The sequence below is a fragment of the Vipera berus genome (assembly GCF_964194415.1).
Source record: "Vipera berus genome assembly, chromosome: 1".
Lineage (NCBI taxonomy): Eukaryota > Metazoa > Chordata > Lepidosauria > Squamata > Viperidae > Vipera > Vipera berus.
Window position 1 is genome coordinate 273,705,592 of NC_138202.1, and position 23,058 is coordinate 273,728,649.

A 23,058-nucleotide genomic window follows, 5' to 3' on the forward strand; every position below is an offset into this window, starting at 1 on the left:
GTCATGCCCGTCTGCCTGCTTCTTTGTTTTGATCACCCTGTGATTTATTTGGGGAATATACAGTACGTGTACAGACACAAATCCCATAATAGTGTGAGATTCTACCCTAAGGAAGTTGCAATTTCTGTCATAAACCAGAAAAGCAGTGATGCAGAATTCCCTCAAGCCATCCATGCTAATCAAGGGTGAGGATTTTTTGACAAGAAGGAAGAAAGAAGGATTTTATATTACTGAACAAAGGATTTAGAAAAAAAAATATACATCTTTATTTTTATTCGTTTGTGTGCACTATATGCTTCTTTCAGAGGTCACTTGAGTTTCCAAACTTTCCAACTGGAAACTCAGTCTCATATTATGCAAAAAGGAATCTTCTGCCAAAATTCCATTTGATTTTTAAAAATGTTCCTCTGCACGTATGCTTTGCTATTGAAAAACATTAGCTGTTAAAATTTATCCTTGTAATCTGAAAAATCTTGAGATAGATATTTCAAGTTATAATCAAATGTGCTTTGTGATCTAAGATATTACAAAACTTAGGGGAATTAAATACAGGTAGTCCTCGACTTACAACCACAATTGAGCCCAAAATGTTGGTCGTAAGCGATTGCAGCCATAAGTCAAGTCACCACATTACTAGACTTGATTTTACAAGCATTTTTATGAAGATCATTAAATGAATCACATGTACAAAGATCATTAAGTGAATTACAAAGTTGTAAATGGTTTTTGCAAAAAAATTGCAAAACGTAATAAAGTGACTGTAGGATGCTGCAACCAATTGTAAATGTGAGCTGGTTGCCAAATGCTCAGAATGCAATCATATGGCCACAGCAGAGATGTGGCAGTAGTAACTTTAAAGGTAAATTGTATGTAACTATTTTTCAGCCTGTTGTAACTTTGAACAGTCGTTAAGTGACCAGTCATAAATTGAGGATTACCTGTAAGTCAGAAAAACACAATTAGATGGAGGAATAATTTAAATTGCACAATATTGGTTGAGAGAGAACAGAATAAGAGGTGTGCAGGCTGTTTCAATGCACATGTAAATCTGTATAAAGTCCTGTTTCATTTGCAGAATGGTGCCTTTTTCAAAATTTCACACGAGGAATAGTTAAAAATGAAGTGTTACACATAGCTTTATGCTACAGTTGTGCCAACTGATATCAGAAACAAAATACAGTTTATACAGGTAGCCCTTGACTTACAATCATTCATTCAGCAACTTTCCAAGTTATAACGGCACTAACAAATGTGGCTATGCCTTCTGAGTTCTGGCCATCCCAGCACTGCTACAGACACATGATCATGACCTGGGTACTTGTCAACCTGTTTGCATTTAACAATTCGTTGCCAATTGTCCCATAATCACTAGATCATGATTTGCAACCTTTCCTGGGGAAGCCGGGATAAATCTTTCCACCCGTGCACACATCCCCAGCCTCTGGACCTGCGTTCTACCATTCACTCCCTCACTCTGATGTACCCTTCCTGAGTAGCATTGCACCTTCATTGCCACTCCCTAACCTACACTGTGCCTCTTGTCCCCCCTATAGAAGACTTCTGCAGATGTCCAAGAAAGTAAATATCATAGTCAAGACAATTGATACACCTGGTTCTGCAGTACCTGTTCTGACTTGGGCTATGTGCCACATATGGGCATTATTAATGATGCAGATGTGTCCAATCTATGACCCATAGGCCATATGCAGATGATCAAAGGCCTGGAGACCAATCATTCACAATCACATTACTAACTGTCCAGAGTTGCATATGGCCTATGCAGATTTTTTTACCATCTGAACCAGTGACAGGATTGCATCTTTCCTCCTCACAGGAATTGTATGGTGAAATCTACTTAACAAATATAGTAAACCAATCGGTGCGTTAATTCCTTGCTAATAGTTACCAATTTGAATTTCCAACCCAGACTATACAGAGTTGCCAAACACTGAACGGGCTCTGTGGAAATGCATGGGAGTCAAATTTGGTGAGAGCATCCCAGTTTGAATTCATATACCTTTATTTATTTTATTTTTTTATTTTAATTCCATTTATATCCCGCCCTTCTCCGAAGACTCAGGGCGGCTTACAAGCTTAGCAGTAGCCTTCATTCTATGTATATGCCTGCTTATTAGGGCTTTCACACACACCCAAGCGGCATTATTACAAAGTCAGCTTATTGCCCCCAACAATCTGGGTCCTCATTTTACCTACCTCGGAAGGATGGAAGGCTGAGTCAACCTTGAGCCTGGTGGGATGCGAACCTGCACTAATTGCAGGCAGCTGGTGTTACTTAGGGAGGCATTAGCCCACTGCTCCACCAAGGCTCTTATCACTTATCACTTTGTCAGATTAGATATTAGTCAAAGCTGCACTTTTAGACAAGCTAGCTAATATTAGCAGTATTATTGTTTTACCAATCTAGTAATGGAAACAAGAAATAGAATGGATTTAATTCTTCAGAAAGAGTTGCTGCATTTCTGCAAACTTCATTCATATCAGTTTGATAATTTTTATTTATTATTTATTCAATTTCTTTAGTGCCCATCTGAATCCAATTGACTCTCAGCTTTATTTCTTGCTTGGGTAGCTAGTGTTCTAAAATAATAATAAATATTATAAAACTTAAAATTTAATTTTTCTGACATTCCCAGGATTGTAAATTATGTGCTGAAATAAGACTTCTAGACTATGTTAGCTCACTAATATGTCTTTGAAACAATTTTCTCTATTTAAATTTCTTAAAATACTTTGTATGCTTTCTCATTCTTTCTCCAAGTCTTTTTCTTAGCTGCTATTCTTCCTAGAATAGTTTCACACATAAATTTATGCTTTAGTTAAAGGGTCTGTCTTTCCTTTATGTTGATCTCAGATGGCGTAGTGTATTCAACCTCATGTTAAGTCTTAACAGATTGTGGTTGTCTTTCTGATGATTCTTTGATACAGAATTGTTTTGCTAGGTGAACTGGACTAACTTCATAAAAATAAATAAGAAAAATGAGCACTGGGCTTACAAATTTTGTTCATAATACATTATGAGATTTAAAATTAGCAATTCTGCTTTAATAATCTTAGCATTAATATTTCAGGAGCAATGAATTGTAACAATCCATTTTCTGAAGCAATGTTATTTTGCATGGAAGATTTTATCCCTGTTCTAAAACAAAACAAAAAAAAATACATTTTATAGTATTTCAGGCTTTGCTCCTGGGAAAATAACTGATCTGTATAAGTATCACAGGGCTAAAGTTTGGAAGAAGCACAAAGCACTCTGGGGAATAAGTAAAATGTTAGTTTTAAAGACAAACTTCAGTTTGTATTAAAAATAAATTTATATTCCATTAATACTATTCCTAGTATTGCATTTACACTGATGACATGGTGCACAATCTAAATATATAGAATGTCTGTGTTTCATAAAAATGTATTAAAATTTAACATCAGGTATCTTTTTATTAAATTTAAAGAATTTACACTGCAATAAGGCTACATACTCATCACAATTTAGATGCTAGTACAATTGTATCTAAATCCTATTGGTTTCCCCTGACATTCTTCCAAATAAATTATTTATATCTTTTCCAAATAAATAATGTATATCGATACTGTTCTTTATCTCTCATTTCACATCTTGTTTTTAGGTAGATCTGAAAGTAATAATCCAATTTATTAGAATATATTTTGAAAGCAATGATCTTTAAAATGATCTTAATATAGAATTTGTATATAACTTTTTATAATGTAAACTTAAGGGATGATGATGATGATGATAGAGTTGGAAGGAACCTTGGGGGTCTTCCAGTCCAACCCCCTGCTCAGGCAGGAGAAAAGTTTGTCCAGTCTCTTCTTTAAAAATTTCCAGTGTTGGGATATTCACAATGTTTGGAGGTAGGTTGTTCCACTCATTAATTGTTCTAACCTTCAGGAAATTTCTCCTTAGTTCTAGGTTACTTCTCTCTTTGATTAGTTTCCATCCATTGCTTCTTGTCCTGCCTTCAGATGCTTTGGAGAATAGCTTGACTCCCTCTTCTTTGTGGCAGCCCCTGAGATAATGGAACACTGCTATCATGTCATCCCTCGCCCTTCTGTTCATTATATACCGCCCTGAGTCCTCAGGGAAAGGGCGGTATATAAATGCAATAAAATAAAAAATAAATAAATTTCCTTGGAATGGCTTTTCATTCAAAGGTTTATTAATCCGAACAACAACCAATCTGTAAATGAATACTTCAGAAGTCAGCTTCCATGATTTCTGTAGACTCTGAGGAATCTGTTGGAGGCTAATGGTTCAGAAAACAATATGATGCAAAGAGTTCAAAGTATCTGCCATTCTCCATCGAATACTGCAGTGGGTACATTCATAACCCAATGCTAAATTTCCAGGTGCAATGATTCACACAGTCGACTTTCATCCACCTGACTTTTGCAAAGAGCAGAAATAGACAATGTTCAGCTTATTAGGATCAACACAATTGCTTTTGGCTTATAATAATAATAAAGTTGGAAGGGACCTTGGAGGTCATCTAGTCCAACCCCCTGCTCAGGCAGGAAACCCTATACCATTTCAGACAAATGGCTGTCCAGTCTCTTCTTAAAAACTTCCAGTGTTGGAGCATTCACAGGTTCTGGAGGCAAGTTGTTCCACTGGTTAATTGTTCTGTCAGGAAATTTCTCCTTAGTTCTAGTTGCTTCTCTCCTTGATTAGTTACCATCCGTTGCTTCTTGTCCTGCTTTGGGGAACAGCTTGACTCCCTCTTCTTTGTGGCAACCCCTGAGATACTGGTACACTGCTATCATGTCACCCCTTGTCCTTCTCTTCATTAAACTAGGCATACCCAATTCCAGCAACCGTTTCTTATATGTTTTAGCCTCCAGTCCCTAATCATCTTTGTTGCTCTTCTCTGTACTCTTTCTAGAGTCTCAACATCTTTTTTACATCATGGTGACCAAAACTGGATGCAGTATTCCAGGTGTGGCCATTGTGAAGTGGTATTAATACTTCACTTGATCTTGATTCTGCCCCTCTGTTAATGCAGCCTAGCACTGTGTTTGCTTTTTTGGCAGCTGCAGCACAGTGCTGGCTCATATTTAAGTGATTGTCCACTAGGACTTTGAGACTAGACAAACATTTGTCTGAAATGGTATAGGGTTTCCTGCCTGAGCAGGACTAGATGACTTCCAGGGTCTATTGTTGTTGTTGTTGTTGTTGTTATTTAGTTATATTCTTTTTTGATGTACCTATTTAAATTTTTGATTTAGTAATCTACAAACTTAAAAAGATTTTATCTCTTGGTTACTGTAGTTCTATTTTCTATTCATATATATTCACTTCTGATGCCTTCCTTTGAATTTTTAAAAGTTCTGTTTGCAGTTTTCTGATTTTGCTTTATTTTTGTTTGTCAGATTTGGAGGAGACCAACCAGTATACATCAATATTATTAGAGATCCTATCAATCGATTTTTATCTAACTATTTTTTTCGCCGTTTTGGAGACTGGAGAGGGGAGCAGAACCATATGATCCGTACTCCGAATATGAGACAAGAGGAGAGATACTTAGTAAGTTATTCTAAATGTTGCTGCCTCAAATTTAATACTTTATTAAAAAGTTTTAAAGTTGCAGTGGTATCTCTGCATAACTGATAAAAATGAGAAAGGCATAAACACCGATGACTTGATCTTGGATGAGAAAACTATTTTGGCATGTTCTGCATGGACTTAGTTGGGTGAAGGGAATGAATAGAGCTCTTCCAGTTCTTTACCAAATTTCTCTGAACAGAGACATACATCAAGATTCCCTAGGGAATTGGAGTAATGTCATTTTCCTGCCCAGATAACTCTTATCAGCAGTCGTTCATATCTGACTGTTCTTGAAAAAGTAACTGAGAAAAAATTAGCTTCACCTTGTTTGGGGTGAAAAGGGTGGTGTTGAGGTTCACCAGAGATGAGGTATTATTACCTATCGAGGTAACTTCTACATGCAGAATCCACCGTGTCAAGAGCAGCTTGTAGCAACAGTGGTTTATAACATATTATGTCCGTCCTAGCAGGCTGATGACATCACTTTTGTTTTGGTTGGTTATAGCAGAGACAGTATGTGGCCCCTTTGTTGTAGATAAATTGCTATCTAATGGAGTTTAAAGGAGTCCATTGCAACCGTGGGAAAGGACTTATTAGACAGTTCGGCTTACAGAACAAGCAGTAATAATAATAATAATAATAATAATAATAATAATAATAATAATAATAATAATAATAATAATTTTATTTGTATACCGCCCTTCTCCCGAAGGACTCAGGGCGGTGAACAGGGCAATACATGTTAAAAGACAAGAATACAAAAATTAAAAGAGATTAAACAAGATGCCCAAAAACTATAACAATAAGTTAAAATACATAAAAAGCAATAAAACCCAAACCCATCACCCATCAGGCCAGGCCGGCTTGTTCGAACAGGTAGGTCTTTAGATCGCGCCGGAAGGAGTGAAGGTCGGGCGCCATCCGGAGCTCAACCGGAAGATGGTTCCATAAATCCGGCGCGCCCACAGAGAACGCCCTCCCCCTGGGGGCCACCAGTCGACATTCTTTGACCGGTGGCACCCTGAGGAGGCCCACTCTGTGGGAGCGCACTGGGCGGAGGGAAGTTGATGCCGGCCACAGGTGCTCCCTGAGGTATTCCGGACCCATGCCATGAAGGGCTTTGTAGGTCATTACCAGCACCTTGAATCTCACACGGAAGACAACTGGAAGCCAATGCAACTCGCGGAGCAGGGGTGTAACATGGGAGTATCGGGAAACTCCCAACACAACTCTCGCGGCTGCATTCTGTACCAGTTGGAGTCTCCGAGTGGTCCTCAAGGGCAGCCCCATGTAGAGAGCGTTGCAGTAGTCCAAACGAGAGGTCACGAGCGCATGAGCGACCGTACGCAAGGCATCCCGGTCTAGATAGGGCCGCAACTGGCGCACCAGGCGAACCTGGGCGAAGGCCCCTTAGTATCCAAGCCATTTATGAGAATCTCCTCCAGTGATCACCACTGATTCTTGACACTTAGTTTTTGTTTTTTTATTCCATTTATATCCCGCCCTTCTCCGAAGACTCAGGGCGGCTTACAAGCTTATTCTGATTTCTTTAATTTCTTAAAGCATGATACCAAGTATTTTATAGTTCAAAACTGATGTAAATTTACATTACACTTCTCTTTGCAGAAACCTATTTAACAATTGAGCAGATGGAGTTAGGATTGCAATTTAGATGAGAATTTCCATCATTAAGCAATGTGATTGTAAAGTAGAATATCATGTGACGGCATCACTTAGCAACAGCAGTCCTGACAATTCCCACTGCAGTCGTTAACTGAATCCCACCAGTTCACCAGTGTGAGGACTCACCTCGATCCAAGTCATTTCCAGTTGGATTCCTCCCAGCCTGAGCCTCAGTAGGGGAAAAGACTGCCTCCTGTCCTGTGCTCTGTTCATCCTACCTGGCCTACCAAGCCTGCTGACAAGGCAGGAGAAAAAGCTTGTGTGGTCCTTCACAAGGTAGCTGCTGGCTGCTCCAAGCCTTTTTCCTGAACCCACAAGTGGGCATACCAAATCACATGCAGCTTTCTTGCAAGGCTTTGAAAGACTTCAAAGTCTTACGAGAAGGCCAGTCAGGATTGCAGGTTGTCCAAACACACGTATTGTCATACTGGGGGGAAGAAGAAGACAATGAAAGTCAGCTGGGGATGGTAGGACTGGCAGGGCGAGTGGAACACAGGGCAGCAAGAAAGACAGAGTTGGGGGGGGGAGATAAGAGAGGAGTTGAAGCAGCCCTGCGTTCTTTAGTACAGGCAGATCGCCAAGCACCAAAATTTTAATAACGTGACCATAGGGGCACTGCGATGGCGATAGCTTGGGGGTCCAGGCATAGCTAACATTCATTCAGCACCTTATTCAGACTTCAAAGCATCACTGAAAGAATGGTTGTTAAGTATGCCCTATCTGCATCTCCACAAGAAATTATCTTTGAAAATATTTCTTGCTGAGGTTCAGTAAGTGTTGCTTCTGTTTCAGTTGTATGAAAAATAGCTCCCACTGCATCCTCCTTTCTGTGTATCACTCCTGCTTTTTAGGAGATTGACAGAGGCCTTTGTTCAGATACTCAGATTGATGCTTCTGATCTTCAAAAATTATAACGGGTTTCTGCTTTTTGCTGGCGATAGTACTTTATCTTGGGAAATTCCCACAAAGCTCCCAAAATTATTTCAAAATGTTGCAAAAAGATACCGGTTAGAAAGGTCTTTCAGAGAGACCCTTAAGCTTAAATTATTTAAATTTAGTAAGTGAGATTAAATCCTTAGTGGCTGTTTCTTCATGCTCAATTTATAACATAGCAAATTAAAGCTGATAGCTGCAATTTATGTTTTTTTTTACCATCTCATATATAATGCCTTGTATTCTTACTCTAGTCTAGAAGAAACCAGCGATAAACATTTCGGGCTTGACTGTATTACCGAATATAATACACTGGTGCCTATAAGTACAGAGTTTTTGGCTTCTGAACTCTCAGAAATGTTTGTGGAAAATTCTACTGACCATTTGGAATCTTAGAGTAAATTGTTTCTGGCTTTGAATCGCTTCCAGAAATAACAGAAGTTTGTGCAAAACATTGGATAAACTAGTTTTAAGTGTTTTCGTCAGGACCTAATTCAAATCCATCAAATCCATTTTCCAAATTCAAACTGCTGCTGCGTTATGTTCACGAAACCTTTCTACATTAAATAGCTTTGAGAAAAGTTACACTGCAATCTCTCTCTCTCTCTCTTCCCCCACCTCTCTCTCCCCCCCCCCCCAGCTTCAGTCATTTTGAGATGTGTGGACTTCAGCTCCCAGAATTTTCTAGCCAACTTACTATTGCTTGCTGCTGGAGAATCCTGGGAGCTGAAGTCCATATATCTTCAAGGTATCAGATTGCTCTAAAACACGGGTGTCAAACTTGATTGTGTCATGTGATGTATCAAGACTTTTTTCCCTTTGCGGAGCCAGGGTAGGCGTGACCTGCGCATGATGCATCCGGCCCGCAGGCTGGCACCAGTTTGACACCTCTGCTCTAAAACAATGTTTCTCAACCTCAGCAAGTTTAAGCTGTGGACTTCAATTCCCAGAATTCCCCAGCCAGACATGCTAAGATATTCTGGGAATTTCAGTCTACACATCTTAAAGTTGCTGAGGTTGAGAAACATTGACATAGATGATAGGAACTCAGTTCAGCCCTTAAAAGTCATTCACTAGTGGAAAATGGCATGTGGGTGAGTTGGTTTATTGATGCCCAAGTAATACTGTCCTTCTCCCAGTGGATGTTCCTCATCTTTTTACATAATAAGGAATCCTCCAGTACCAGGGCAAAGATTGGTTCAAAATAATAGAGTTGGAAGGGGTCATTCAGAGTAATGTTTTTCAAACTTGGTAACTTTAAGCACTGAATAGGGAATTTTGGAAGCTTGAGCTCCGCACATCTTATTTATTTATTAAATTTATATGCTGTCCATCTTGTTATCGAGAATGAATCTTATTTGCCAAGCTCGAAAAACACTGGTTTTCAGCAAATCATCATCCACAGCATATTTGATTGATACCTGTTTGAACACATTAAGCAAAAGGAATACAATACTATCGTGGGCAATTTATTCTACAGTTGAACTGCTCTTACTTTAGAATTTTTTTCCTAACATTCACCCAACCTGTCACTGAAATCCATTAATTTGCATTTGTAGTTTTATTAATGTTATGGTGCCTTTAGAAGTTTCTAAAATATCAGTCACATTTTATAATATGGTAAGTGGCAGCTTTTTTTTCTTTGCTACAGTGCATTAGCGATAATATTGCAACTTTTTTTTACTGTGTAGCTTAAGTTCCTATGATTTTACAAATAAGTTTCATTTCATGTATGCACATTCCTAAAACCACACAGCATAAATGCTCTGGACAGTACTCAGGACATTAAGAATATAAATGACATTTAATGTCTAGTGGCCATTAAAAAATTGGTTCAACTGTTTGTTCAGCAGTTTTCTTTCAACACAATGTATTAAGGGAGGCTAAATTGGAAAAAGATCAGCATGGTTTCAGAATGGGAGGGAGAATAACAGGGGCCTGCCGTATGCTAATGACATTATGCTGATGGCTGAAAATGCAAAAGTTCTATGAGCTCTAATAATGGAAGTCAAGGAGCGCAGGGAAAAATGGGACTAAGATTAAATATAAAAAAGATCACCTAATGACATCATATATAAAAAGCAGACTTCAAATTGACAGTGAAGATATTGAAGTGGTAGATAGCTTCTACTCTTGGGATCAACTGTCAACAGTAGAAGAACCACTAGTTAAGAAACACTTGAGAGAGAAGAATAGCCATGAAGGCTTTTGAAAAGATACTCAGATGCCCTAATGCAGGGGTCTTCAAAGTTGGTCCTTTTATGACTGGTGGACTTCAACTCCCAGAATTCCTCAGCCAGGCAAGCTGGCTGAGAAACTCTGGGAGCTGAAGTCCACCAGTCATAAAAGGGCCAAGTTTGAAGAGCCCTGCCCTAATGTATCAGTACCTACAAAGATCGAAAAGGTGAAGTCAGTGGTTTTTCATGTTTCGGTTTCTCTATTGAAGTGAAAGTTTGACTTTGAAGGAGAAGGATATAAAGAGTATTACACTTTACAACTTTGGCATTAGAGAAGACTCTTAGGAACCATGGACAGCCTAAAAAACAAACAATGGATTAAACAAAAGAGCTCAGAATTCTCACTTGAGGCACAAATGAGTAGGCTCAGATTATCAATCTTTGGTCATATTGTGTGGTGACCTATCTCCCTGGAGGAACAGTTGCTGAGCAAGATAGAAGGAAAGAAAAGAAGAGGATGACCTGCAGAACAGCTCAATTACAATGGGGATAGCTACATCATTGGAAGACCCAGGGCTTTTTTTGTCATAGAATGCTCAGAACGGAGTTCCGGCACCTTTTTTTGGATGGAACCTTGTAGGGTATGCAAGGCGGGTTGTATGACATGTGTGAGTTCCGGCACCTTTTTTTTTTTTACAAAAAAAGCACTGGGAAGACCTGAAGGACCAGGTCGGGGACAGATCAATCTAGAGAAAATGTATCCATGCAATTGCTATGGTAAGAGTTGTCAGTGACTTAATAGCTCATGATCAGTCATAACAGATGAGAAAAATAAGGCTGTTTAGTTACTAGAATGTTCAGAATTCTGAGTGGAAGGGAAATGTGCCTGAAAATTTTTGTTTTGTTCTGTGTTTCCTAGAAGCATTGAAATAAGAATGAAATATTGTACTTTGTGGACTCTGCTCAGTCACAAATACCAGAATGTGCAAAGCAATATTCCAAAAATGCCTGGAAGATAGGGGGGTACTATGTTCCATTTATTTAGCAATTTTCCTTCTCCCAATTGTTTTCAATTATTTCTTTAAGCTACAATACTATACATGCTTACTTAATGTAACTGTTAAATTTCTGAATTCTTAGGAAAAGATTACTGAATATTAATTCATCCACACTGCCTAAGACCCAGTTCTGGTCTTTATCTTCCATTACTAGAAGCTATACATTTTACCTGTTTCTCTTAGCAGTTTTAACCTATACTTTTGTTATTAATTTAGAAAATCAAATACTTGTGCATGGCTTACATAGAAACTATGATTTTAGTCTTGGTGACCCAGTTTTATTTCCAGATTTGTACTTAACCCATATGAGAGAGAATATTTATCTACAAGTTCAGCATACTAGCAGCTTTCCTGCATCATTGGAGGAAAAAAAATCCCCACAATGTTATTATTGATCATACTGTGAACTACTTGTGAAAAACAGCAGTTACAGCATAAATTTCTCAAGCTGCTGATATAGAACCACAAAATGATATATTTAGAGTAGAAGACCTGAAAATATGTTTCTGCTTAGCCATGGAATAGCTGGATAGTCTAGGAAAAAAATCAAACTTCAGGGGGGGAAAAAGTTGTAACATGAGTATAGGAAGATTATAAATATTATAAATTAAAATATTGTAAATCTGTATAATAAATATATAAATAATATAATAAAGCATGATACTTTAATACATCATATCTGAGATTTAAAATTCCCAATTAATGGATACAATAAATATATTAAACATCGTGCTATTAAAAGCAAGAAGAAAAGATCTCAGGCAGTCCCTAGTATTTTTCCTTGCCTCTAGTGCCCTAATCTCTCAATTTACAAATGAATAAGAAGAAAAATTGTTTCGAAAATTGTGTGGAGGGCTGGGAGAAAAATAGCACTAAACATGGGAAATGGGGGTTTTGTCTGTAATTGCAGACTAACATCTGTATTCAGTTGTTCTAGAAAAACGCTGATCACTGAACTGGAAAGATGAACATGTCCATCTTCAGAATAAATGTCAGTGTTGATGGTGGTTAAACAAAATTTATGCTAAAATACTATTCCAGAGATCTCTTTGGAAATCCAAGAGAGAGGATTTTTTAAAATATATATATAGAGAAGAGAATAACTCTAATAGCATTCCTGAAACATCTGCCTCTGCAATAAAAGAGCTGCTATGGTGAATAGATGGTAGACTTCTAAAAATTATTGGTCAGTGCTTACATGAAGACTATGAAAATTACTACATAAAAGTCTAGCTGGCTGGATTAATCAATAGAATTAAAAGTCTACAATATTGGCCAGACTGAAAAATCAGACATTATGAGAAAAACATATTACATACTTTTTATGTAGACTTGCATAACAACACAAACACAAATACATGCTCAGTTTTTTTCTGTCTGATTTCATAAAGGAAAAAGGAATCATGCAAACTGACTGCCAGTTGGAATATAGATTATGGTTTCTATGGAGTAGGACTCAGCGTTTTCTGGAAGTATTTATATAGTATTGAAAACCCCTGAAAATAGGATTAATAGTGGTAAAATGACAGTTAAGGTTTTAGGTTAAACAAATTACATGCATTAGACTACATGAAGAATTTGCAAGTAAGTCTTCCTGGAACCTGAGAGAATTCCAAACAATAAGCAAATTACCACTAAAATTCTTAATCTGGAGTTTATGCATTGCTTACCTAAAGTTCAGTCTGTAATAATAATACCGTATTCACTACTGTGAATGGAAACATAATGGAGACATTTTAATAGAACTTAAATAATGTGATTTCCATAAGATCATTTCAGCAACAAATTGTTAGTCAAAAATAGTTGGATCTTCATATAGCTGCCCCAATTTGAGAAAAATTAAAAGAATGATAAATAGAGAGTGTGTGGGGGGGGTGTTGTTTAAAAATAGTTGCCCTTTAGAAATATCCTCAAACTTTGATTCCTTTATTATTATGATGAATAGAAACTTATAGTGGTGATCCTTAAAAACAGTGAAGTTTATCATTCCAAATTTCTTTGCTAGTTTAGGAAACTCATCCACAGATCGAACTAGCTGCTGTAATAATGTTAAATCACTAGGAAATGTAGTTTCCCAAGGCTGTGACTCCATTCAGAGCAAAAATTTCCCAGACTTTCATATATTAATGTGACTGCTATACTTCCTTAATAGTCATTGAGGCCTTGGGAGTTATGATAATATTCATAAAATTTTAAGAGATTTGAAACAAAATTAAATTTTAACTTACCTTTTCCTTCGAACTGCTAGTCATGATCATGATTGCTAGTCATGTTCAGTCATTGCTAGTCATATTGAAATTGACAGACTTCAGCTACATCTGGTTCTGATATTCATGTAATTATATTTATCTTTACAATATACTGGAAATACTTGTTTTATAATTAAATCCTGGCTAAAACATTTCTCATATATTGTATAACTGTCCTTAAGACAAGAATTTGCTCTAGGAAGGAGAGGATGATACGGTAGGAATCTTTCCTATAACCCCTGGAAAAGGTTTTGACTACATTTACAAACTCCAAAATAAGTTTTTATATATAGAGCAGTCTCTTGTGGTTGTGTTTTTATACAACACAATATTGAAAAAAGGGCTGCATCTATGTAACTGATAGTATGTTACAACATATATTTCATCCCCTTGATACCATAGGTTTACCACAAGTTGCTGCCATCAAAGAATATTTACAGCAACTGTAGTGATCTCACATACAATTTTTGTCAAATGGAACTCAGAACTTCTGTCATAAGTCATAAAGTTCATAAGTCAAGGCACTCATGTGACTAATTTTACAACATTTTTTGTGTCAATCATGAAGCAAATGCCACAGTCATTTAACAAATCAATATATTCCCATGGGTTTTTTTTTTGCCAGAAGTTGGCCATTTACCAGAAAATTGTAAAAAACATTGTAAATTGTGTCACATAACCATAGAACACTGCAAAAGGCCATAAAGGTGAGCCAGTTGCCAAATGGCTGAAATGCATTCATGTTTATGTTTATGTTTATGTTTATGTTTATGTTTATGTTTATTGGACTTATATACCGCCCTTCTCCCGTAGGACTCAGGGTGGTTCACAAGGAATTTAAAATAACAATACACATTACAAAAGTTAAGAACAATTAAAATAATTAAATTTATTCCTTGAATAAAATAAAACCCCTATTAAACTCCAATTAAAACCCAATTAAATAAAATTACAATTAAAATTCTCAGTCGTGACTGTGTTTGTGTGTGTATGCACACACTTGTACGGTCACTCGCCAGAACTCCAGAACTGGATTGTAACTACTGTACTTGGAATTCTCAGTAATTTTTCCTCTTTCCCCAATACAGTGCTTCTCAACTTTGCAATTTTAAGATATGTGGACTTCAACTCCCAGAATTCTCCAGCTGGCATGCTCACTAGAAAATTCTGGGTATTGAAGTCCACATATCTTAAACACTGCTCTAATATGAAGTGACTTGTTAAAATCAATCAGTTTTCCTGATTGTACAGTGGAATTGTGGCTGTTTATAGGATTTAATGCTAAAAACAGCCATTTTTCACTCTACCAATCTAGTATTGACATTGAAATACTGCTGTTGGCTTCATTGTAGTCCCCACTGGACTCTTACCCTTTCACAAGACACCCACACAATCTGGCATGATGCGCTGTCATTGGCAGACACTCTTCCAACAGGATTCACGGAGGAATTGTCCTGGATGAAGAAGTCTGGCTTCAGTTGAATTGGTTTGCATCACATCTGCTTACCATATGGTTCCTTTTAGCTGTTTTCTTGCATCCATAACCAACAATCAAATTCTTCTAAAATTGAGAAATTGAAATTTGAAGAAATATCTTAATGTCTTAATTTTTGTCTTGATGCAAGGGTAGCCTGGATTTCATTGCTTAAAGAGTAAGCTTATAAATCTTCTATAGGGATAGGATTTTGCATGCAACAAAACACTTCTTTCTGTGGCCTGAGCTCCCCTCCTGACCTTTATGGTTTTACATGGGACAAAATTCTTAGGAAGTAGGATAGCAATAGCACTTAGACTTATATACCGCTTCACAGTGCTTAACAGCCCTCTCTAAGTGGTTTACAGAGTCAGCATATTGCCCTCAACAGTCTGGGTCCTCAATTTTGCCAACCTCGGGAGGATGGAAGGCTGAGTCAACCTTGAGCCAGTGAGAATTGAACTGCAGGCAAGCGGCAGTCAGCAGAAGCAGCCTGCCTTGCTGCATTCTAACCACTGCACCACTATGGCTTATGGGATGCTAAGGAAGCATTGGGTTGCCCAGTCAACTAATATTTTGGAAGAGGGTGATGATTTTGTAAATGGGACCTTGGACCAGGGGAGAGATGGCTGGGTCAGTTTATATATTTGTTAGGCAGTGAGTCAGGCAGCCAGGAATATCATGATGACAAATGTGTAAAGGGAAATATGGTGGGAATTGGGAGGGTGGACCATTCTTAGGTAATGCAGTCCCAATTAGGTAATGCAGTTCCAATGTCTTGTACTGGTGTCATGTTCCAGCTCTTGGTACTTGCTCCCAATGCCTGGTCATTGTGCCTTAGGAGGACCAGCTGCTACTTAATGGCACATCTATCTCTAGTAAGGTTTTCCTCATCTAATGATGGAAGAGACATTACCAAGATTTGATTGGGCATGAAGGGCAATGCCAGCTATGTAAGGTTGTCCACATCATGAAATAGATTGCACAAGGTGACTAGAACCCTACTATATTGAGAAAGGCTGTACAGGTAGTCCTCAACATACAACCACAATTGAGCCCAAAATTTATGCTGCTAAATGAGACATTTGTTAAGTGAGTTTTGCCCTACTTTACAACTTCTCTTGTCATAGTTGTTAAGTGAATCACTGCAGTTCTTAGATTAGTAACATGGTAGTTAAGTGAATCTAGCTTCCCCATTGAGTATGCTTGTCAAAAGGTTGCAAAAGATGATCACGTGACCCTGGGACACTGCAACCGTCATAACTATGAGTCAGTTGCCAAGCCTCCGAATTTTTATCATGTGACCATGGGGATGCCCCGATGGCTGTAAATGTGAAAAACAGTCATAAGTCACTTTTTTCAGTGCCATTGTAACTGAACAGTCACTAAACAAACTGTTGTAAGTCAAGGACTACTTTTAATTATAAAATCTTCAAGTCTGGCTGCATTTTCCTTTCCCTCCCTTTTATATCCCAGGGTGCCTGTCTGCTTTCTCTGCTGTGGGCTCAAAGCATTCTCTAACACCCATCGTTCTCTTAATGGTCTCTGCCAAGTTTATCCAAGGTCATCCCTGAAGTGGCTGAAGGACCACTCTGGACGACAGGTTAATCAACTAGGATTTATTTAGGAACAAGGCAAAGAACAGTATAACTTGTCCGGCTTTTATAGCCGGCGGCTGTCAGTGAAGTCCAATCAGGTTCGTTTCTTTTGGCGCCGCGTCTTGTAGAACCAATCACCGCCGTCGCGTCTTGACAGTTCTTCTCTCCGCGTGGTGAGTCGGCTTCTGTGTTTTGACAGCCGCGAGCTGTCAAATGGCTGCGCCTGCGCTCTAGCGGGGAACTTTGACAGCTGTCAAAGTTCCCGCGTGTTTCCCTGTCAGTGGTGTTTACCTCATAGTATTAAACGATTATAACTTGTTAATAACATTTATACATGTGTGTTTATATACATTACACCCCTTACCCCTCCCCCGGATTGTTTCCACCCTCTTGTTGGTTGTTGGAGCCGGCCCATTCATAGTCCTGTAAATATGCTGGTGCCCTTCTGTTTCGGTTAGAACGTCTTGGGGGTGGTGCGTTTCCGTGTTCTGGCGGTGGTATGTTTTCTTGCTCCCCTTCCTCCTGTTCTGGTGGAGGTATTATGTCCGGGGGGGTGGGGTTTGGCTGTCTGGTGGGGGAAGGTTCGGGTGGTGTTGTGGTTGCCTTGGCCTGAGCTGATCTATGTGCCGTCGCAAGTTGCCTTCAGTTGGCGTATGTATTAAATAGGAAATGGGTCCTGTTTGTTGTAACACTGTCCCTTGGACCCATTTGTTTTTGGCTGTGTACTATCGGGCCCAGATCATTTGCCCAGGTTTAAATGTGCGGGGTGGGGGGGTGGTCTGGTTCCGCTGTATAAGTGTCAGGATGCAGTCTGTCGAGCCACGTTATCAGCCTCCTTCCCCATCTTAGCTCCGCTGGTGTCTTGCCGGTCGCCGCACAGGGAGTTGTGTGTTGTGCCATCAGGAACTGGCTGAGTCGTCGCTGCCAGTTCCCTTTTACAAACTTTTTTAATGCTTCTTTGGTTGAGCGCACCATAATTTCAGCCATCCCGTTCGTCGATGGGTGGAACGGTGCAGAAGTGACCAGCCTAATACAGTTCTTCGTAGCGAACATCTGAAATTCACGAGAAGTGAATTGTGGTCCATTGTCTGAAACTATGGTGTCTGGGAGGCCGTGGGTGGCGAAGACCTTCCTAAGGGCTTGTATAGTGGCTCCTGAAGTGGTTTTCCTAAGGGGGATTACTTCTAGCCATTTTGAATAGCTGTCAACTATTATTAGGAAACTCTGCCCTTGGATTGGTCCTGCAAAATCTAGGTGTATGCGTGACCATGGGTTTTTTGTTGTTTCCCATCTATGTACTGGGGCTTGGGGTGGTTCGCTTCTCGTTGCTTGGCAGGGGTAGCACCCTCCCACATGTTTTTCTATATCCTTATCTATGCCTGGCCACCATACATAACTCCTGGCTAGAGCTTTCATTTTAACTATGCCTGGATGTCCTTCGTGTAGGGTGTCTAGGGTTTGTGCTATGTTTTTCTCTGGTATCACTACTCTGTTCCCCCACAGAAGGCATCCCAAGTGTGATGACATTTCGTTTTGTCTGTTATAGAATGGCTGAAATTGTGGGTGTGGATTTTTGGCTGGCCATCCCGTGGTCGTCCATCTAAGGATCCTGCTCAGGACTTTGTCCTTGGCTGAATTTTTTGCTATGATTTTGGCGGAAAGGGGGCATTCTGGAAGTTGGGAAATTTCCAGTATGAGCCCTGCAGGAGCTGGGTCAGTGTCGTTGCTTTGAATGGGCAGTCTGCTGAGGCAGTCTGCGTGTCCCAATTCTTTCCCTGGCTTGTATATTAATTTGTATGAATATGCTGACAAGAAAGTGGACCAACGCAGTATTCTTGGTGATAGAATCTGTGGGGTTGTTTTGTCCCAGGTGAATATTCCTAGCAGGGGCTTGTGATCCGTGAATATAGTAAAGGGTCTCCCATAGAGGTAGTCGTGGAACTTTTTTACCCCTGCGACTATTGCTAGTGCTTCTCTGTCGATCTGCGCGTAGTTTCTTTCAGCTTTTGAAAGTGTGCGGGAATAGAAGGCTATGGGTCTTTGGGTGCCATCCTTGTACAGGTGGCTTAGCACTGCCCCAATTCCGTAGGGAGATGCATCGCAAGCGATGCATACTGGTGTGTCTTCTCTAAAGAGTGTGACAGTTGAGCTGTTACAAATAATGTTTTTCAATGACTGAAAGCTATTTTCGTGTGTTCTGGTCCAGGACCAGGCAGTGCCCTTGTCCAGGAGCCTGTGGAGAGGTTCAGCTATAGTGGCTTTGTGGGGGAGGAAGGCATGATAGAAGTTTAACAATCCCAAAAAGGCTTGGAGTTCTTGTTTATTTTTCGGACTGGGAGCTGTTTGAATAGCTTTTAGTTTTTCTGTAGTGGGGTGGATGCCCTGGGCGTCTATTTTGTAGCCTAGGAATTCTGTGGCAGTGACTCCGATGGAGCACTTTTCTCGTTTTAGTTTGAGACCGGCTTCTCTGAGCCGGCTCAGCTCAGCTGACAGCCTGTCAGCTAAGTTTGCTTCGTTTTCTTCGGCGATGAGGACATCGTCGAAATAGGGGCAGACCCCGGGTATTCCTTTTAAGGTTTTCTCCATGATACCTTGAAAGATACCCGCGGCTGCCGAAATGCCGAATTGGAGTCTTTTCACTTTAAAAGCTCCGCGGTGCGTGACAATTGTTTGAGCTTCCGCGGTGTCATTTGTGACAGGCAGTTGCAAGTACGCCTGCGTAAGATCAAGTTTTGCGAAAATGGCGCCGGAGCAGATAGAAGCGAGGACGTCCCTCACCGCTGGCACCGGGTAAGCATGGGGGCTTAGAGCTAGGTTGAGGGTCGCCTTATAGTCTGCACATAATCTAATTTCCCCGTTAGGTTTCACTGGGGTGACTATTGGGGTCTCCCAGCTTCCCCCTTCTGTAGGTTCCAGTACCCCTAGTTTTACGAGGCGTTCTAGTTCGTTCTCTATTTTTTCTTTGAGGGCGAATGGAACCCTCCTAGCCCTTATCTTAATGGGTTGGATGGTTGGATTTAATTTTAGGGAGATGGGAGGGCCGGTGTATTTTCCTAGTGTGCCATCAAAGACGTCTGCATACTTGTTGCAGACGGCTTCGAGGCTTGAGGCTTGCACTGTGTTTACCCCAGTAATGGCGATGCCCAGGGGGCTGAACCAGTTTAGCCCAATTAGATTGGTGCGGTTCCCTGGAGTCACTAAGACTTCTAGGGGTCCCTTGAATTTTTTGTATTCAACTGCGACCTTAGCCTTCCCTTCTAGTGGAATGGGTTTTTTTTGGAAGTCTGCTAGGTGGACCTGGGTTTTTTTAAGAGGGATTTCCCTGTTACTCCGTTGGCAGATCTCCTGATACGTTTGAAACGATATTAAGGAGACTGCTGACCCGGAGTCCACCTCCATGTTGCAGGTGACTCCTTGAATTTTTACCCTGATTTTTACTTTCGGGCTTAAACTGTGCACCTTGTCTATCGTTTCCACTAGGCCCCCCGGTGTTCCTCCCCTGTTGTCATGGGTGGTTGGCCTACCTGGGGGGTTGGCCTCCAGATCATGCACGTTGTCGCGGGGCCGGCTTTGGCACACTGGCTTGATGTGGCCGGTTTTACCGCAATTGTGGCATTTTGCGTTTCAGAACCGGCAGCTTCCCCTGGCATGGTTGCCCCCGCAGCTGGCGCAGGTAGCCCGTTGATCGTGTCGTGGTGGCAGGGGGTTTCTGGTTTTTTGGCGGTCTGATGTGTCGTTTCTTCGCTGTTGTCGCTCCATCCTGCGTTGTAGGGCCTCTCCGTTGGTGAAGTCTACTGACTCGTCGTCGTCGCTAAAGGTTGCGTTTTCTTGGTATACGGTTGCTTGACTTTCCGGTGTTGACGTGGTCAACAGGGGTATTCGTAGTTGTATTCGTAGGCCATTATTTCTCGGGTAAGTTCGGCTAGGCTCATGTCAGGCTTTGATGTAAGTTTTTTCTGGAGGCGTTCGTCCCTTAAGCCTATTACCACTTGGTCCCGGATGCGGTCTTCCAGATCTGGAAAGCTGCAGTTACGGGCGGCATGCCGGACCCCGGCGATGAAGTCGTTTGCGGGCTCGTCCGGTCGCTGTTTCTTCTGGGCGAATTGCACTCGCCAGTACAGCTCTGAGCGAGCTGGCATGTAATGTTTGTTGAGCTGGTCGACCAGGCCCGCGTAGGAGACTTCAGTGATGGGCACCGGGCTGAACAGACCAACGGCGGCGGCGTATACCGGGGGCCCGCTGATGTACAGGAGGGCGGCGGCCTTTGCTCGGTCGTCGGTAATTTTACTGACGAGGAGGAAACCCTCAACCTGCCCCAGGTGTGACTGCCATCTCTCCGGATGGCGGGTATCGAATTCCCTCACACGCCCGAAGTTGGCCATGTCGTCCGGTCCTGGTCTCGCTCCGTTCGGAAGTTAAAACTTCCAGTGACTGCTCTTGGCCGGGAATTCCCTTCCTTGGCCGTGACTTCAGCTCCGGAGCGATCCCACCTTCGTCGCCAGTGAAGTGGCTGAAGGACCACTCTGGACGACAGGTTAATCAACTAGGATTTATTGAGGAACAAGGCAAAGAACAGTATAACTTGTCCGGCTTTTATAGCCGGCGGCTGTCAGTGAAGTCCAATCAGGTTCGTTTCTTTTGGCGCCGCGTCTTGTAGAACCAATCACCGCCGTCGCGTCTTGACAGTTCTTCTCTCCGCGTGGTGAGTCGGCTTCTGTGTTTTGACAGCCGCGAGCTGTCAAATGGCTGCGCCTGCGCTCTGGCGGGGAACTTTGACAGCTGTCAAAGTTCCCGCGTGTTTCCCTGTCAGTGGTGTTTACCTCATAGTATTAAACGATTATAACTTGTTAATAACATTTATACATGTGTGTTTATATACATTACAATCCCTGTAGCTCCCTATAGCTTCAGAGTGTGTGAGAGTTCTCCTCTCTGAAATGTCCCTCCCCCTTTCAGACCAAAAAACTAGGGAGGGTTCCTCCTGAGGCATTTGCCATTCCCTCATTGCTTCTGAGGTCTCAGCTGCCTCTTTGCTTACCATTGTCTACTCTGTGGCTTTTTCTTCAGTATCCCAAGGTCGTTCCCATATATACCATTACAGACCAGCATTGGATATAATATAGAAGTGCTGGACAGGAGATTTAAAAGGTGCAGGGTGGTTTAGGATGTGTGTGATTATAGAAAGAGTAGAGTCAGCAACCTTTCAAGCACATACCGTATTCAAAATCTAAATAGCCATCTCACAAAAGAAACCTATATAACTCTTGAGAAATATGTGCAAACATAACACCAATGCCGAGAGCCAAAAGAGTTTGTGATCTTCTGAATGCTTGATAATGTACACTTCAGGGTAGTGAACACAGAACTATTTTTTCATTCGCTTACTTATTTTTACTGAAGTATGAATTGAAATGTTTATGCGAATTATTTGAAACAGCGTTTTTTAATGTGAACATGCAAACAATATATTAAGCACTTTTCAAACTGTTGTGTCTTTTTTCCAGGCTTTTGCAGCTGTTTCATAACTGCTTCTGCTTTCTTACTAGTGAAACAAAGTATGCACACATGTAGAGCATCTGTGCAAACCAGGGAAAAAGTTGCAGTTTTTTTAGTGATTTGAAGAGAGGTGCTATATATGTGCTCAGTCTTGTGTATTGGAAAGCGTTTCTTTCAAAAGCCTTAATTTGCCTTTTGGAATAAATAACTGAAACGATCAGTTCACTAAACTGGTAGGCAGTTCACTCTCATTATTTGGGCTTATTTCTTGGTTTTGGTTTAGAGGGAAATTATTACTTCTGTACCTGACATTGCTTGCTACTAGTTGTCTCAATCACTAATAGTATTCATTTTATTCTACACCTTTAAAACTTGAGAGATACAATGGGTGCTTGAGAGTAGCATCTACAGTTAATAAATGAAAATTTTGCCCCTCTTCCCTTCACTCCATATTTTTAAGGTAACAACTTGCCAGCCCTTTTATACATGTTTTAATATAATTTTGATTGAAGCCTGTAACAAGAAGATAAAAATTAATGCGGGCTAATATGAAGTAAGAAAGAAAAACAAAAAGAAATAAATCAAAGAAGTAAAAAGTGCAGAAAAAGAAATACAGTTGAAGAAAAATAGAAAAGAAAGATGAAGGATGTAAAAAAGAGACTTCCCCAATATCCTTCACTCCACTTATAAGTACAAATTTATTGTAACCTCTCTCTCTTACAACATATTACTTTTTTCTATAATCTATCCTGTCTAATCATCAAAATGACAAATTCTTTTTTTTCCTCATTTTTATATAAAAGTTCCATAAT

The 23,058-nt window shown here is 40.4% G+C and overlaps 1 protein-coding gene across 1 annotated transcript in view; it reads left to right on the top strand.

Annotated features, from left to right (window-relative positions):
• The window catches only part of UST (uronyl 2-sulfotransferase), a gene marked incomplete at its 5' end in the record, with an annotated part of 116,141 nt that overhangs the window by 59,874 nt on the left and 33,209 nt on the right, over window positions 1-23,058 (top strand). The window contains one exon of the mRNA XM_081346782.1: window positions 5,404-5,557. Within this exon, the coding sequence (XP_081202908.1) occupies window positions 5,404-5,557 (154 nt within the window). The remainder of the gene's footprint in view (window positions 1-5,403; window positions 5,558-23,058) is intronic.